The sequence below is a fragment of the Perca fluviatilis genome, chromosome 17 (assembly GCF_010015445.1).
Source record: "Perca fluviatilis chromosome 17, GENO_Pfluv_1.0, whole genome shotgun sequence".
NCBI classification, from domain to species: Eukaryota; Metazoa; Chordata; class Actinopteri; order Perciformes; family Percidae; genus Perca; species Perca fluviatilis.
The window spans coordinates 8,691,465-8,709,947 of NC_053128.1; the positions used below are offsets into that span (position 1 = coordinate 8,691,465).

Genomic DNA, 18,483 nt, shown 5'->3' on the forward strand with positions numbered 1-18,483 from the left:
TGACGTCAGAGCAAGTCGGGATCAAGTCGGACACAAATCTAACCGGCATGCATTGGGCGCCGATCGCCGGTGATCGATTCTGCGCAGATCTGGCTCATCTCGAACGAGCCTGCAGGTAGCTGTGTCAGTACCCGATCCGTTCCACCTGCACAATCCGTTCTGCGCATGTGCAAGATGACACGTATGCCATGACGTAGGCGCAGATGATAATGCTGCGTTCATGCCATTCAGTCTAAAATAACGTTAAGTCAAACATAATGGGAAAAGCAGGCTACAGCTAAATTAAGACTTTACAGTAGTAACAATAAAGACAAGAATTGACTGATTGTATTTTAAATGAGCACAAGTAAAGTAGAACTGACGTAACAGCTGTTATATATGTTAACGTTTATTTTCAAGTTTTATTTTGAGGGTCTTTTAAAGTTTACATGCTGTCTCAGCTAGCGGTTAGCTGAATTAGCTGTTAGCTAAACTAACGTTAGCTTAACTGTGGAGGCTAACGGCAGACCACTGCAATCAGCTAGCGGTTAGCCAAATTAACCGTTAGCTAAACTAACGTTAGCTTCCCGGTGGAGGCTAACGGCAGACCGCTATAATCACCTAGCGGTCCGCCGAATTAGCTATTAGCTAACTAATGTTAGCTGGAGGCTAGCATGTTAGCTAACATCTTGCGCATGTGCAGAACGGATCGTGCAGGTGGAAGCGGTGCCGTTATTCTGAGGTGGTGGTTGCATGAACGCAGCATTATCATCTGCGCCTACGTCATGGCATACGTGTCATCTTGCACATGCGCAGAACGGATCGTGCCGGTGGAACGGATCGGTACCGATCCGTTCCACCCGGCACGATCCGTTCTCGCATGTGCAAGATGAAACGATATGCCAGACGACAAGCGCAATGATAATGCGCGTTCATGCCACCGAAATAACAGGCACCGCCCCACTGGTTACGTTGTTTCTGCAGCTAGATTCAGTCTAAAATAACGTTAAGTTAAACTTAATGGGAAAAGCAAGCTACAGCTAAATTAAGACATTACAGTAATAACAATAAAGACAAGTATTGAGTGATTGTATTTTAAATGAGCACAAGTAAAGTAGAACTGACGTAACAGCTGTTATATGTTAACGTTTATTTTCAAGTTTTATTTTGAGGGTCTTTTAAAGTTTACATGCTGTCTCAGCTAGCGGTTAGCCGAATTAGCTGTTAGCTAAACTAACGTTAGCTTAACTGTGGAGGCTAACGGCAGACCGCTGCAATCAGCTAGCGGTTAGCCAAATTAACCGTTAGCTAAACTAACGTTAGCTTCCCGGTGGAAAATATAAAAGTAAAGTTTATTTCTAGAACACATTTAAACACAGTTTAAGCTGACCAAAATGCTGTACAAACAAGAACTAAGGTGCTGTATTAACCCTTGTTTAGAGAGCAATTCTCAACAAAGTAAACGGAAGTACATAATCCTTGTGTTGTCCTTCGGGTCACTGGGACCCGAAGGGTTAATCGACATCACACCTGATATCCTCCCTTGAAATGTGACGAGGGAAAAAACTTTTGGCATGACAGAGCCCCCCCCACCGCCCCTCCCACAACAGTCTGCCTTGATGTCCTCACCTGTCACCTTTTTGAGTTTGGTTGCTCTAAATTGTAAGGACATTTTTATTGTTCCACATGTAGCCTAAGTCTATCAATCTGAAAACTTTTACAACAAAACCACATACCTATGACGTATCTAATATACTGTAGATATGTGACAGGTTATTGTGATTTTGCATGTAGGGGTTTACACAATGACCATGTGTAGAATTGCATTTGAGAATATGATTCTGCAAACTATTTTGATCTGCAAGGTTTACTCAATGCATGTTATGCCAAAGCAATGACAAATGACTATAGTCATGTGAACAACTGATCTAATGTTGATATACATTTTATTTTTATTTTATTTATTTGACAGGGACCATGCATATTTATGAACATAGTTGTATAAAAACACCATGTAAATATGCCAGAATTAGTTAAAATAACTACTTTCCATCTGCAGTCCCTAAATAAATAGTCATATAGTAGTATACGTTTAATAGTCAGTAGACGATTGTGCCAAAGCGATTGAGAATTTTGCTGCTGTCTTCTGGAAATATTAACCACATCACATGTATGTGGAAACTATAGGCACAGGTTCATGTTTTTATGAAGTGGAAACAGATGGGATTGGTAGAGTGGCAAAAGTGGGAATCTATTTGCTCCGAATGTGGCTGAGCATAACTGGAAATGTAGAAGCTGTCACCATGTGAGTGTAACAACGTCAGCAGCTGGTTGCACCAGCTGTTCTGAAGCTCCAACCTAATTAGAAGGGTGTACTAAGTGGAGCTTTCCAAGTAGCGTCAACAAGTTCTTATGCATTAGTTGTTACTTAGTAAAGTATTTACACATACTAACTTCTAGGTGTTTATTTTATTTGTATGTAACCTTTATTTAAAATGGCCAGGTAGGCCGCTGAGAACAGGTTCTCATTTGCAACGGCGACCTGGCCAAGAAAAGCATAAGCGTACATACAACATACAGTTTCACATTAAATATGAAATTTAAAATTGTGTAACTGTTGTGCAGCTGACTGAACCAACAGACAAAACTATTTCTACAAAAACACATTATATTTTATATATACACTTTAAGGAACATGGACAATATATTTGATATGCTGTTTGAATAACGGTGTAAATTGGAGTTAAAGTCTTACCTGTCAAACTATGATGAGTTCCAGCGATCAAAAACCTTAAATGAATAATGTTATTACAGATTACAGGTTCTGATTTAACACAAAGAAGCTTACAGACAGCTGGAAAGATTAACATTAAAGGGACAGTTCACCCCAAATAAAAAAATAGTCTACATATTTTTCCTCTTACCTGTAGTGCTATTTATCAATCTAGATAGTTTTGGTGTCAGTTGTCCAGTGTTGGAGGTATCGGCCGTAGAGATTCTCTCCAATGGACTTTTTTCACAGCAGACATGGTGACTTGTCCTAGCAGGAAAAGCCCAGCTGAAATTGATAACCTTAACGACGGCTCAGTTCCATCAAGTGTCCCAGTAAGCTATTTCAGTGAGTCAGCATGCACAAAACCAGGGTCCCTCCTAAGTGGAATGCAGCCATCATTAATGGCTTTGAATACACCTGTGTTTTTCCTACTATGACATGTCAACATGTCTGCCGTGAAAAAGGTCTATATCATGGAACTAGATGGCAATCTGATTGTGATGCATATAGCACCAAAAAAAAATACATTTGAAAAACTCAACAGCAATGTCTCTTTCTAAAAATCATGACACAGTTAACTTACTCAAGATTAATCCACAGACCCGGTTGTGAGCATCTTTGTGTAGGAACTATTTTCTTTCTACCGAAGTACACCCTCCGACCGTATCACCGCGCATATAGTCATTTGTCACCGTATGACCTGTCTCTCTTACTTACCCTGTTATAGTTCTAGACTGCCGGGGGACTTCCTTCCTTTGACACACTGAGCTGCTCTCTCCTCTCCCTTTCTATTACCATTTGTGTGCATCCCATCCCAGAAATGCTTGTTATTAATCCTAGCTTCTGGGGAGTTTACTCCCCGGAGTCCTTATGTTTTTTTCACCCAGCGTATTTCCTTGGAGAACGTTGGAACCAAGATCCTGGTTGCAGCTGTCGCCGTGGTCCTGCTGCACTCCCTGCTCAGCTCTGCGGTGCCCTGCAATGTCATGCTGCGTCCTACTGAACCCTGCAGCTTCCTGTTACCCCCACCATGTTCTGTGGCACGCGCTAATACTATAACGCCCCTGCAGCTCCCTGATATAACATGAACTACAACATTTGAAGTCACTGTTCCATTATTAATGTGATTGTATTGCCACTGTTCATCACATTCCCCAACCGTCCCGTCAATCAACGTACCAAGAGCGCGTCTGTCCCAGGTTTCTTCCCAAGAGAGGATTTTCTCACACCTGCCCGCTTGGGAGTCTCTGTAATTGTTGATCTTTGTAATTAGTAGAGTGGTCTAGTACTCTATCTGTGCAGTACTCGAGATAACTCGTGTTATGATTTGATACTATAAATAAAATTGAATTGAATTGAATTGAAATAGAAGGAAGCACACTCCTGGACAAGAGGCTTTTGGTCCGACACAGCTAGCTTGTGTAGGTAACCAATAATGCTAGCTCACCGGAGCTAGCACTACACGTTTACATTTCCCACCTCTCAATTCAATTCAATTTTATTTATAGTATCAAATCATAACAAGAGTTATCTCAAGACACTTTACAGATAGAGTAGGTCTAGACCACACTCTCTAATTTACAAAGCCCCAACAATTCCAGTAATTCCCTCAAGAGCAAACATTAGCAGTGGCTATTGCGACAGTGGCGAGGAAAAACTCCCTTTTAGGAAGAAACCTCAGCAGACCCAGACTCTTGGTAGGCGGTGTCTGACGGGGCCGGTTGGGGGTGTGATGAACAGAGGCAATAATAGTCACATTATAGATAATGGAACAGTGACTACAATGGTAGTCGTAGTAGTTCATGGCATAGCAGGGCACGGCAGGGCATTACGGGATGTAGCGTGGTACAGCAGGGCATGGGTGGATGCAGTGGACGCAGCAGGACATTGCAGGGAATCGTAGAGAATAGCAGGGTGTAGCAGGTCCACAGCGACAGCTGCACCCAAGACCCAGATCTTGGTGCCACCCTAATTCAAGGCAATATTCTAGGCGAAGAAGAAACATAAGGACTCCGGGGAGTGAACTCTCCAGAGCTAGGTTAGTCTCTCGTCCATGAGTACGCTTCCTTCTGCGCGATTAAGTAATTTCAGTGGATATTCCCCATTTACTCGAATGTGCATGCATTGTAAAAGTAGACCAGCTTTAAAAAAGGTCGGTCAATTTGATGTACTTTCCCCTTTACTGTGTATGTGTCCACCATGTTTTAATAGTTGAATGTTTTGTGATTGGCAGACCCAAAAGGAATCTTTAAAAAAATTTTTTTTACAGTTTGTCAATTTTTCTTCTTGGGGTGGAGATATGTTAAGATTAAGAGTTTTAATTAAATTTTCTTAATTTGTTAAAAATCTGCGGACCATTCTGCAGGAAGTTTCCATGAAGCAGATTCCACGTGGCCCTGGTGATTGGCTAACACAATTTCGACTGATTTACACATTGCCACAGCTGACCATTTTTATCAAATGATTATACATAATGTATAATATAGTATCTGGCAGAAAAAAACTTTCTGCTGTTTGAAGGAGCTCTTAAAGAATCTGAGCACAAACAAGGATTCTACTGGGAGACCTAAACATAATGTTATACACACACACACCCCCACACACACATACACACACACACACACACACACACACACACACACACAATGGAGCCCATGATGCAGCCCCTGCAAAGAATAAAGCAGGTTTCGCTAATGGACCATTGATCGTGCAAAAATCACAATCCAGGTGGTGTTGTTGAAAGTTTATCTTTCAAAGCGACAAGCGAATGTAGTTCTTTCTGTTTGTACCGTTTCCTCACACTGCCTCCGCCTGACCAGGAAGCTTGGTTTGTATGCAGGCTCCGTACATCTTTTTTCTATCCTTTCTTTGTTGCCTTTTGTATCCTGACTATTGCAATCGAACGGTGCCGAGCAACAAAAAGCCACCCTTTCCTCCTACACCTCGCAAACATCTTGCTATTGTCCTCGAAGAAAGTTACAAGAACACCCATCATTAGCTCCGAGAGTGCTTCTCCTCCTTTACAAAGACGTGCGCTCGGCCCTACAGCATGCGTGCCATGTTAACCACAGTGCATTGTTGGTAATCATCACAGTGTGTGCTACAGATTCGCACACACACACACGTACACACACGTGTTCTGTCAGTCAGAGGGCAGTTCCAGGCACTGCTGATCCTTTCTGAGCTTTCAGGAGGGATTAGTAGGCGGTAGCTATGGCGACAAGTAATTTTAGCTTATATGTATGCAGCTTTTCTCTCCAAACATTTCATTATATCATTGGATGATACAGGAAAACCAATTTGCTTCTGAAGCACAATGCCTTGGAGCATATTACTTAACATTTCAAATGAAATGAGATACAGCAATTTTCATTTTTAAAAATGATAAAAAATGATATTGAATATTTAGATAGCAAATAAAATATGTCTAGCTGCTGCCCCCGTCCACAGCAATACATTGTCAGTACTCCTGCCGGCTTCTCTCACAAACTGGGTGTCGACCACCATCTACTGTAGCTAACACACTGACTATGGAGAAGTACTCATGACACCACTTCAAAATATTCCAACTATGCCTTTAAAGCTAAAATTGAACAAAGCTGCTCAAACACACCATCTAGTTTTCAACCGACATGAACCGGTTTTTAATCTACGTAGATGTCTCGATGTCTTTTCACCTGCAAAAATCCCAAATCAGTGTTTACTGAGAACTAGTACTTTATATAACGCAGGTTAACCCTGGCTCAAGAGACATGAAATCACCCCAATTTAATAGGATGTACTAGATTTTTTGGGGCTTTTCTGCCTTTATTTATTTATTTTTTTGACAGGACAGCTAGGTGAGAAAGGGGAGAGTGAGAGAGGGGGAAGACATGGAGGAAATCGTCACAGGTCGGACTCGAACCCTGGACCTCTGCGCCGAGGCATAAACCTCTCAGTACGTGTGCGCCTGCTCTACCCACTGAGCCAACCCGGCCACTTGTTTTTGGATTTTTAAGATTCTTTTTTTGGGGGCATTTGAGGGCTTTATTTCCAACAGGACAGCTTAGACTTGAAAGGGGAGAGAGAGAGCGGGAACGCAAAGAGCCGCAGTTGAACCCGCGGCCGCTGCATCAAGGACTAAGCCTATTTATATGGGCGCGCGCTCTACCAGGTGAGCTAACCAGGCACCCAGGATGTACTAGTTTTAAGCTTTAAAAAACGATTTTGAAAAGTATTTGACTTTTGCACACTTTTATTTACATGGAGCCTTTGTACTCGTACAAGGCCTCGGCTGTATGAAAAGGCAGAAAACAACACACACACAGCCTGGTCGGTGGTGAGGAGTTAGCAGCTCAGCGCAGGGTTCAGCAGAGACGTTCACTCTGCTCGCTGTGGCGCTAACAGGAGGTGTGTGTCTGTGTGTGTGTGTGTGTCACTGTGAGGAAGTGGGCGGTAATTACAGCTGTGCAGGAGGAGAAGATGTTCTCCTGCAGAGATGAAAATGCACTGACACCAACACAGACACACACACACACACACACACACACACACACACAGTGCCCATGCCCCCGTTCCACAGCTGATAATGAGCATCTAATGAGCGGTGATGTCATTACAACAAACACACAGCTGCCTGCTACCGGCTAACTCCACTTCTTCCCTTATCTGTCCACAACTGCTTGGAGTTAATTAGGCTGCACATGCTTAATGCTCAGTTTTTGCTAACAGCACACTTGTTACTATTTGAACTAATGTAATAACCCTGGCAGTTTTGTGAAATGCAAAGTGACATGGCTAATTTTACATCAGATAAAGCTGAACTAACTGCCAGGACTGGTGAGAGGGGGAAGTGCAGAGCTGATGTTTAATAGAAGATTAAAAATAGAAAAAAATAAAATCTCCAAGGTGCAGCTTCATTTCTACAGACATTCCCAAAAGGTTACACCGAGTAGACTGCCCCCCTCGGCTGAACTGGCTTCTACACTTGTAGATCAGCTCCGGCCTTTTACTGGGAATGTGCAATTCTAGCAGGACAGCACAAGGTCATTACTAAATTCTTTCTGGGTTAAACTCGCATGAAAACATTTGGATCGCGCAACAAGGCAGGTCTGCTTGGTTCTTTTGGCAAATGATGGGAAAGATTTACAAAGAATAGGTTTACTATCTAACCGGGACGTTTTGGGACCAGTTGGTGGGGATCACTGTGGACACCGGTAAGAGCAAATGTTCAAATCCATGTTTAACCATGGATCCAGCTAATTTAAATAGCTCACGTTACTGTATTGTGTTAACAGTTGCTAACTTCACGCAATATAATATGTGGCGTTTTCTTTTGTGGGGTGCAAATGTTCCACCAAAACAAGTTCCTTCCGGAGACTATTTTGCAGAGCCACCGTTGCTGTGTCCAGAGCTTAGCGCCACCCAAGACCATTGGGATTGGTTTAAAGAAATGCAAACAACCCAGAGTTTTTTTTTTTTCTCCTATCCCAGAATGTGTGTGTGGTGTAGCCAGACCTTCCTCCATGTACTTTGTTAAACAACTTTACCAACACTGTGTTAAAAAAGCTTTTTGCCCTTCCTGTCTGTTACTACAGTGTAAACAGCCTGGATCTGCGGTGTAGCCAGACCTTCCTCCACAGAGCTGTGGAGATAGCTCTGGCTATGTGAGACTACACCCTCTGTGAAAGCAAATATCAATAACTAACAACACTCCGAATAGCAAAATCATAAATATACTCCCTGGTCCATAAATGGAAAAAAGAGTGTTGTACTCAGTTTATTGGACAAAATATCTTACAGTATCTTGGATATACATATATACATATTCTCTTGTACTGTGTAACACGGTTTATGAACCCCTGCAGTGACATCAATTGTAAAGCTGTGCCTCCAAACTTCAATGGATGTTTCAAAGATATATTAACACATCATTGACTTCCAAACACATTATACAAATCTTAATATAGAAAGCACAAAAAATAAGAATTTATCAGTGAAAAGTACTCACTCAGGACAGAAGAATCTTCATACAAAAAAACTACTTTTACAATATTTTGTTTTCTTTTTTTATCTTTTTTTTTTTTAGTATGCAGGTAATAAATATACCTGGAATTCCCTTTGTTTTTGTCATATGGTGTCGCTCTCTTTTTCCTCTACACGGAAATCACCAATAAGGACTTATTCTAGAACAAATAAAGTAGTGGCTCGGCCACCGGAGCTTCTGCTGTCGTCTCCACCGCTGCCGCCACATTATCAGCAGGCCTCTCAGATAACGTACACATCAGTCTTCTCCCCAAGGAGCCAGTACGTTCTCATTTTGCCTTTCCCCTGGAAAAACACAGGAATCAATAGGTTAATCAATGGAGAAGAAGTGTGTGTGTGTGGGGGGTGGGGCGCGCCCTTTGTTTAAGGGTGACCTGGATGGTTACTGCAGAACTACTACTGAACTACTGAAGAAGTGGTACTTCTGATTTTCGGCTCGCTGCTTTTTGTTTTTGTTTTCGACTGTCGTTCGCTGTGTTCAGACTCCGCTACATTCAGGAAATGTCTTTTTTAAGAGCAGATGCAATAAAAAGGGGATTTCATATTTCATTTATTTATTTATTTATTTATAAGGACAGCGCGCATTCATTAACATTTCTGTAGGTGTGCCAGTGTTAGCCAGCCGGCTAATTTTCAACTGTAGTCCTTTGGCCAGATGTTATGAGAACCATCAATTGACTTGGTCAGTTGTTCCCAGATGTCAAGTCAGCAATAAAATATTATATATATATATATATATATATATATCTGACTGCTTGAATGTGTCGCTGAAAACCATCTTGTAGTAGTAGTAGCTATATATAATAATATTGAGGAGGACGCACATTATGATATCGAATCGATTGGAATGGTTGACAGGATCACAGTAATCAAACGGAGTGGTGAGACCAGTGAAGATTCACAGCCCTAATCGTCACTCTGTTGTCAGGTCAAAAGATCAACATTTGTCTCAATCTAAAGCCCAACGAGAACTCCTCTAAAGCAGTTTTTCCACTCCGTGGTAAGTAGGGTTGGGTATCGTTTGGTTTTTTTTCGGTTCCGGTGCTAAATCGATACTTTTAAAACGGTGCCGGTGCCTAAACGGTGCCTGAACCGGTACTTTTCAATAAAGTAAAAAAAAAAGAAGAAGGGTAGTAAACAACAGTCAGTGACTTGTTTATTGCTAAGGCCATGGTCAAAATTAAAGATTTAATAATAATGTAATAACTATAACAATAACAATAACTTATTTCACCAGTATATTGCTGTTGAACCCCAGATGGGAAAAGGGTATTTTACAATTACTGTGAATGCACCACAAGGCTACCTGTTTTAAGTGAATGCACCGTCTGTGTTGTTTAATTCCAACAACGGCAGCTGCAAGTGAACGCACCGTCTGTGTTGTTTAATTCCAACAACGGCAGCTGCAAGTGAATGCACCGTCTGTGTTTCATTCCGACCATATAAACATACTGTATATCTATGAATTCCGACAACGGCTGCTGCTGCGCTGCAGAGCGGACTGTTACATCCCGCTGTTTAAGTCCTCCACAGTGAAATACAGTCACACTTTACACTGTTTAACGTTAGCTGTCAGCATTTTACCGGTGTTTAATCCAGCTGCTAGCTAAAGGTAGGCTAACGTTACATGCTGTCAGGTGTAGCTAGTGTAAAGTCAAGCACCGAAATGAGGCACCGAAACTTTCGTTCTTATTCGGTCTCGTTACTACCGTTTACGTCGGCACCTGTTCCCTATTGGCACCGAGTTTCGGTATCCAACCCTAGTGGTAAGGCTAGACTCTTCTCTTTTTAAGTTTTCCATTAGCAAAAGTTGTGGCTATGACCTGGTATTTTTTTGGGTAGCAGCTCAGTCGAGGTTCCAAGCGAGCTGAGCCGATACTAGAAGGTGGAGTTAAAACACTGCTGTCCACTGGTTGGTCAGAGGGAGCCGTCACTAGCGCGACATGGGACATCCTGCACACACCCGGCATTTTTAAAAAGCCAAGCTACTGTCAATAGTACCCACAACTGTTTTAGTCACTCGATCCAGATCTTTAAAAACGGCAGCCCACAAAATGTACACTATGTGTATAACAGACAAAGTGCAAATGTTTGGTTGCCGAGGAAACAATTCAGTGAGTGTCACGTTGAAGATAATGTCACAGCTGTTTCACACGGCGTCACTATGGCGATAAGATGAGGATCCTCCCTACACTGAGGGGGTACTATCTGAAAACCAGCTGGTACCAGCAGAGTGGAATCACAGCAGAAGGGACGACTGGAGTCGATTGTCAGAAAGTGAATCGACAACTATTGAGCAACATTCACATATATTTATTCATTTAACTGTATTATTATTATTATTATTATTATTATTATTATTATATTTTGTGTAAACTTAACCTCCTTACATGATGATCTAAGTGCTGTTGTAAAGATTTCTTGGTGCTGAGGGTTGGGGAGTTGACCTTTGGGATATAAAATGTCTTCACTTCATCATTTAATCCTTTTAGACATTTGTGTGAGATGTCATAATTAGCGTATTCATTTTTGAGTTATGGCCACAACGTGTGCTATTGTGAGGTCAGATTGACCTTTGACCACAAAATTATAATCCTCATCGAGTCCAAGCGGACAATTGAGCCAAATTTAAAGAAATCCCCTCAAGGCGTTTCTTAGATATTGCATTCATGTGGTCTATATCCACGATGTTCCACTTGCGGGATTGTTCAGGTGCCCCCGGAAATTCCACCGGATGTCACTCTTTTCGGATGTCTGTCACCTTCCGCTTCCTTTGTGTTGTAATGTTGACCTCCGGTGGATTTCTGAGGACTATGGTTAACTGCTCCTCAGATCTCTGCAGGGTAAATCCAGACAGCTAGCTAGACTATCTGTCCAATCTGAGTTTTCTGTTGCACGATTAAAACTACTTTTGAACGTACATGTTCCACCAAAACAAGTTCCTTCCCGAGACTATTTTGCAGAGGCACCGTGGCTCTGCTCGCCGCTTAGCGCCACCCAAGACGATTGTGATTGGTTTAAAGAAATGCCAATAAACCAGAGCACGTTTTTCTCCCATCCCAGAATGCTGTGTGGACTAGCCAGACCCTCCTCCGCAGCGCTGTGGAGGAAGGTCTGGTAATGTGAGACTAGCATTCATAAGAATGGGACAGACGAAAAACATCATGCCTCCGGCTGTGGCTGTAGCCAGCATGGAGGCATAATAATACTACAATACTGAATATAATCTGTAGTCGCAGCCCATTCCATGAAGCAGCATAGGATCCTTCAATTATTTGAAGATTACAAGGCATTTTAGGATTGTAGGATGCTAATTTGGCTTTCCTGGAAAGATTTTGAAATATACTATAGAAAATCTTCTTTTCAGCAAGTTGTTGTGTCTAGTATAAAGATAAAAATTTATTTGATCTATTTCCAATAGATGTAAACTTGATGAAAGTGATCTGCCTTACTCCGTCTCGTTTAACGCTCATTTCTACAACATTTTTGAAACGAGGCAAACTGCACCGGCAACAGCAAGTCATTAAAGCACACTTGATTCAGTGGCCACAAACACAAGGGGGACAGCCTCTCTTAGTGCAATGCTTGCTCTTTCACTGGTGCTTCAACTTGGCTTCATTTTAAAAAAAATCAAAGGAAGGCTTCTTACCTTCATTTCTATATCTCCTCGTAACTGGAGATCAAAGTAGCCAAACTCATCCAGCACTTCTTTGGTGGCCGAGGAAACGTGGATCTTTAAGGCTGCGAAACACATCAAAAGCACAACAGATGAACGACAAAGGACAACTCGGACAACATGTGCATCAGCAACACACTGCTTTATTCTCACACAGCAGATGAGGAAACGGAGTAGCGCTGTGTTCAGTCCCCTCAGATGTCAGCGGCTGAAATGCTAACGGTGGGAAAATCAGTATTGTTTTGTCCAATAAATGCATACAGTGCAGAGATGTGAGACGAGATTCTTTCCCCTGAAGCTTCAGGCTGCACCGTTTAGCGCTGGCTAAGGGCCCTTAGCTGTAAGTGCTATGAATTATTTACCAGTGGAGACAGAATACAGGAAGTGACTCAGCATTTAATCGATACATCTGATGACTACCCAACCACAGGGTCATAACACTGGTTCCTGTCACTGCCGGTTCAGAACAGAAATGTCAGTGTAGGTTTTAGAGTCAGCAGGTCAATACGTCTTGTATTCAGCTTTGAAATCATATTTTCACTGAAGAATGTTTCCATCCGGCCACACAGCAGATAGAAAGGCAGGAGTGAAATAGCAGTTTAAAAGTTCAATAAAGATAGAGATTCAATCACAGAGTATGTTCCAAGTACAAGATTGAATAAACTGTGCTTATAAACTGTGTTTTTTTTTTTTTTTTACGGTTTACAGTATCAGCCACACATATTTACACTAACAATAAATCCAGTTAATCATAACATAATCTAATATAATCTCTCTTTCTCAGGAAAAATATTATCGCCACTACCCCAAATAAGGAGAGTTAGAAAGAAACGTTTGTCTTAGCAGATTTGTCTTTACAATTTATATTCCTGTTCTCTATCCTCAATTTATCTTACTATCAGCTCGGATAAGGAAAAACTTTAAAAATAAAAATAAAAAAAAAGAACACATAAAGGGAAAAAGAGGAAGACACCTCAGGAAAAGCAACAGAAAGGGCATCCCTCTATCAGGACACCGTAGCAGAATTACAATACGGCGAAACTGAATAACTGAATGACAAATATATAACACTATATACTGTATGTATATGTATGTAATACACAGCAGAGTTGACGACAATCTCAAAACAAAGAATGAGCTGGAAGTCCTTGGAAACACTGAAAAAAACGGAAAAAATAATGAGGACATTGTCCCATCAAGTGGTGTAAAACATGTCCCCCACTGTTCAAAATACAGATCGCTGTGGACACATCTGATATAAAATAAAAAAATAAAATAGAACAGGCGCCCGGGTAGCTCAGTTGGTAGAGAGGGCGCCCATATGTAGAGGTTCACTCCTCGACGCAGCGGGTCCGGGTTCAACTCCGACCTGCGGCCCTTTGCTGCATGTCATCCCCCCCCCCTCTCCCCCCTTTCATGTCTTCAGCTGTCCTGTCAAAATGCCCCAAAAAATAATCTTAAAAAAATAGAACAAAAACAAGTGACAGTGACTCACCCTCTCCGTTGGACTCCATTCGAGATGCCGTGTTGACAGTATCTCCAAACAAACAGTATCTGGGCATTTTCAAACCGACCACGCCGGCACAGACTGGACCTATAAAACACAAGCTAAATATAGGTCACATTTGACAGCAGAGAAACCCCCCCCCCAATAATATCTGGCATGCTGGGAACTGCTGCATTATCACACAACACATGTTTTTCAATAGGATGACAGAGGTTTGAGTGAAGGGAAATTGTGCTCAGAATGCTTGTAAATGACTCTGACGATGCTAAGTACCAGCCTACACACACTGGTCCATTTCTGTCAAGTGTCTGATTAAGAATATAAACAGTGCTGCTGTGAGCGGATACAGTCTAAATGCTGTCTCAGAAGCCTCTCCTACGTTACATCAGACTAAATGCTGCAGACAGGTCAAGACAAAACATCCTGAGTGCGTATGTCTAGTCAGTATGTTGGCATCCAGCAGTGGGAAGTTACAAATCACAACTGTCCTGCACTTGAGCTCGAGTGCCCACTTTATGGGATATAACTATTTGCTAAATTTATTGTAACCAAGAGACCAATTTGTCCACAAAATGTCTACTTGGACAGTGAACTACTGTGTACTTCTTGGTAATGGAAGCTACAACTGAATAAGCTCACATAATTACAAAAATCAAGTAGCCCTGTTTGGACCTCTGAATCACCGCCTGCATCTGTGATTTGTTCAACAATTCAAAAAGGTCTGGTGTGGTGCTCATTACCGGCTGTTTCCCCACTGGGAGCCATCAATTGTTGATGGATACAAGGCAGAATTAAGCATGGGATAGTCCGTATCAACACAAGATCATTTCCAGGATAATTGCCTAACATTTGTTAACTTCAATGATTGTAAAGATTTGCAAAGAATATCTAACTGGCACGTTTTGGGACCGATTGGGGTTACACATGGCAATACACTGGTGAGAGCAAATGACCTTTAACCAACTAATTTAAATAGTCACTGTATTGTGTGAACAGTTAACTTCATGCAATATTGTATGTGGTGTTTTCTTTTGCGGGGGTGCAAATGTTCCACCAAAACAAGTTCCTTCCTGAGACCATTTTGCAGAGCCACCGTCGCTGCATCCGGAGCTTAGCGCCGCCCAAGACGATTGTGATTGGTTAAAAAAAACACAAACAACCCAGAGCATTTTTTTTTTTCCGGGTCCCTGGAGACAGGTCTGGCAATGTGAGGCTAAGAATGGGATAACGATCTTCCTGTGCCAGAGCTAAAAAATAGCCATACCAACGAAATGATTGACTCCTCAGCAGGATGAACAGGAGCCACTACGAGAGACTGAATCAGGGGCCGTCCAGGTCACCTCGGCGCACATGTACACGGTTCCGGGTGAGACTCACCTGTGTGTATGCCTATCCTGAGTCTCAGCTGGTCGTTGGGTCTGTGTCGGATCTTGAACGTTTTGACCTCCTCTAACAACGCCAGCGACATCCCAGCGATCTCTCGGGCGTGCAGCTTCCCGTTTCGCACCGGCAGCCCTGACACCACCATGTAGGCGTCGCCGATCGTCTCCACCTGAGGGACGAATCATAAGGAGTGAGAGAGTCATAATAAAACGTGATTCACATATTTCTGCTGTTGTCTTCCCAGGATGCCTATAAAGGCCTTGAAGGTATCAATACGGAGATCACTGTATCGCGACTGTTGGTGTTTGAGGTGACTCCAGCACTTGCGCTATAAAATGCACATGCTCATACATTTGAGTTGCATGTTTAAACGTAAAGTAAGACAAAAGTCAAGTTAAGACTGGAAACAAACACGCCACATTCTTGCATTGAAAACCATAATTGGGGTTTTTCCCACTGATGCTCCTGACTTACCTTGTATACGTCAAAGTTATCGATGATGGCATCAAAACAGGTGTACAGATCATTGAGCAATGTGACAACCTGCAGAGAGGGAGACAGCAGAGATTGTTTGACGATGTGACGTCAGCAAAGCACCAATAATACAAGAAGGAGATAAGTACTGAAAATCTTTAGCTGAGAGCCTGTGAGATGTAAAACACGCTGTAAATCCAACATTGAAAAGTGTTTTCGTTTGTTAAAAGGCTGACTGATTGGGAGGCCAGTGTGTCTGCAAAACCTCACAGTCTCCCACATAATCTGTGTTTGTCCGCCGCTGGCCGGCTGCCCACTGAGGCTCACTGACAAACTTACAAATTTACAGGATCAAAAATCAAATCCACACATGGAATATTACAAACACAATCTGCGTTGAATTTACCAAATTGTGGGCACCCGGATAGCTCAGTTGATAGAGCCGGCGCCCATATATAGAGGCGTACTCCTCGACGCAGCGGGCCAGGGTTTGACTCTGACCTGCGGCCCTTTGCTGCATGTCCCCTCCCCCCTCCCCCTCTCTCACCTTTCATTTCTTCAGCTGGCCTATCAATAAAGGCCAAAAATGCCCAAAAAATAATCTTAAAAAAAAAAATAAAAGAAATAGTAATAGTTGTAATGTAGCAGTAATGTCAGAGGTTGGCTGTTTATTCAAAGAAATGTTCTGTTTTAGAATTGTGTCTGAACTTTAAAAAAACAACACGGGAACATCTACTCAGGACATTTTGTGCTGTACTTTAAGAGAGAGAGCAGTGTTGAGTGAATGAGAACATCTAAACTGTGATGAACTGGGATCTAAATTGTGACAAACTTGAGATTGTTTAGCTCAGACTGAACTCTTAAAGGCACAGTCTACAATTTAAATGTGGAGCAAAAAGCTGACCTGTCACCAAACTCAAAACACAGGATGAGAACCTGCTGTCGCTCAGATGATTGACAGGTCTTTTAATATAGAGCCTAAAAACAACAATAAAATGAGTTAATAATATTTGTTGTAATATTGTTAAAGGTCTGTTTACATCACTAACGTAAAAACTGCATTAAAGCTGGCCCATATGTATTTTATTGTGACAATGTACGTAATTGAACAAAAATGTTTTTTTTTTATGTGGTATTTTTTTTACTTTCAACCATGCAAAACTGGCACTCAAACACCAGGAGTAGAATTCAATGTCTAGGGCTGTCCTGGACTAAAGACATTCTCAGTCGACTCTAAATCTCACATGATTTTGTCGACTAATCGATTAGTTGAGTGGACGCTAAGACTAGAAAAGCGCAGTTTAAATGCAGTCCATTTAACACCTGTAAAACAGATTTTCTACACAAAGAATCATGCAAAAGCGCCACATTTAATCTTGTGTTTACCAGAGATGTGCTCTGGTAAACATTCAGCACAGTCATTCAGCATGAAAAAACATAAAAATGTACTAATCGACTAAAGCTTAGTCGACTGAGACTGAAGTGATTAATCGACTAAGAGGGAGCCGCCCTATCTATTTCTGGGGTGCAGAGAACTACTTTATGCGTTGTCTCATATTAAAATCTGCTTATACCTTTCAGCTGTCCGCAGTATATCATACACAGCTACATCTTCCAGGGTAAAGAAGGCGTCTAACTCCTGCACATACTGTCAAACCTGTACTTTCTGACTGGCTCTGGATGCAGGTGAAATCCTTCATATGTTCCCAAACATCCTCACACTAATGCAATGATTTGAAAATGGCTGTTGGCCCCTACAATTACAGGTCAACACACGGTGAAGTATTTGATGGACTGACTGGCTGACAGTGAGACCAAGGGCCACATTTTTGGAAGGTATTCTTGGGGTTGGAGGTATTTGGCCTGACAGGAACAACTGCAGACAGTATTGGGGGCTAAAAAAAGTGCCGTCACCTGCTCTGTATGATTTTTGGGTTGAAAAAAACATCTATATTGTATTTGATATTCTAGATTGTGAGGGCGGTATAGGATGGTGCTAGCCTGGATGCCAGCCGAACTTAGCCCACAACATTTGAGGTCGGGAAGTTCGGTCTGGACTTGCTCCGTTGAGGAGCAATTATTGCCCGAACAGGATCTGTTCGGACCAATCAAATTGTCGGACAGATGATCAACAGTAAAAAAATCAACCACGTCACCAAAGAGCGCTTGGGTTGAATTTGTTTACAACAGGTGGCTGCTGCTGGAAAATAGAGATGTGTAGATCCCACCATCGCGTCTGTTACAGACAATATAGACAACGCATTCATTTTAAAATCCTCAGCGGAGGAGCCTCAACCACTGCCCGAAAGCATGGTAGCGTTATATGGTGGAGAGAGATAGAGAGAGACTGAAGAGAGGGAGCGCCCAGCGGCGTTACAACAAAGCACGTGAAGTCACATTCTGACTAGAATCTGAGTATGACCACGTCAGGCTAGGATAGTGCACTTTTACATCATAAGAATCATAATACGGGGATTTTCATAGAATTTCTAATATTTTGTTGGGCTGCCATTATTATAAAAGCAGTAACCAATTGTATCATTCTGTATTGTTTAAGAGATTGATATAAATGTTTAAGAATTAAGTATAACATTTTTTTGTTTGTTTTTAATAAATGCAGCACTTACTTAGTTTCAGTTGAGGAGCCTTCTGAAACCAAACCTCCAC

At 42.0% G+C, this 18,483-nt stretch overlaps 1 protein-coding gene across 1 annotated transcript in view; it reads right to left on the bottom strand.

Annotated features, from left to right (window-relative positions):
- Positions 1-8,494: 8,494 nt before the first annotated feature.
- Positions 8,495-18,483, bottom strand: part of LOC120545257 (atrial natriuretic peptide receptor 2) — an 84,384-nt gene continuing 74,395 nt past the window's right edge. The window contains exons 18-22 of the mRNA XM_039779445.1: positions 15,817-15,885; positions 15,337-15,511; positions 13,948-14,046; positions 12,426-12,517; positions 8,495-9,061 (exon numbers count right to left, since the gene is read on the bottom strand). Of these exons, the coding sequence (XP_039635379.1) occupies positions 8,999-9,061; positions 12,426-12,517; positions 13,948-14,046; positions 15,337-15,511; positions 15,817-15,885 (498 nt within the window). The 3' untranslated portion in view covers positions 8,495-8,998. The remainder of the gene's footprint in view (positions 9,062-12,425; positions 12,518-13,947; positions 14,047-15,336; positions 15,512-15,816; positions 15,886-18,483) is intronic.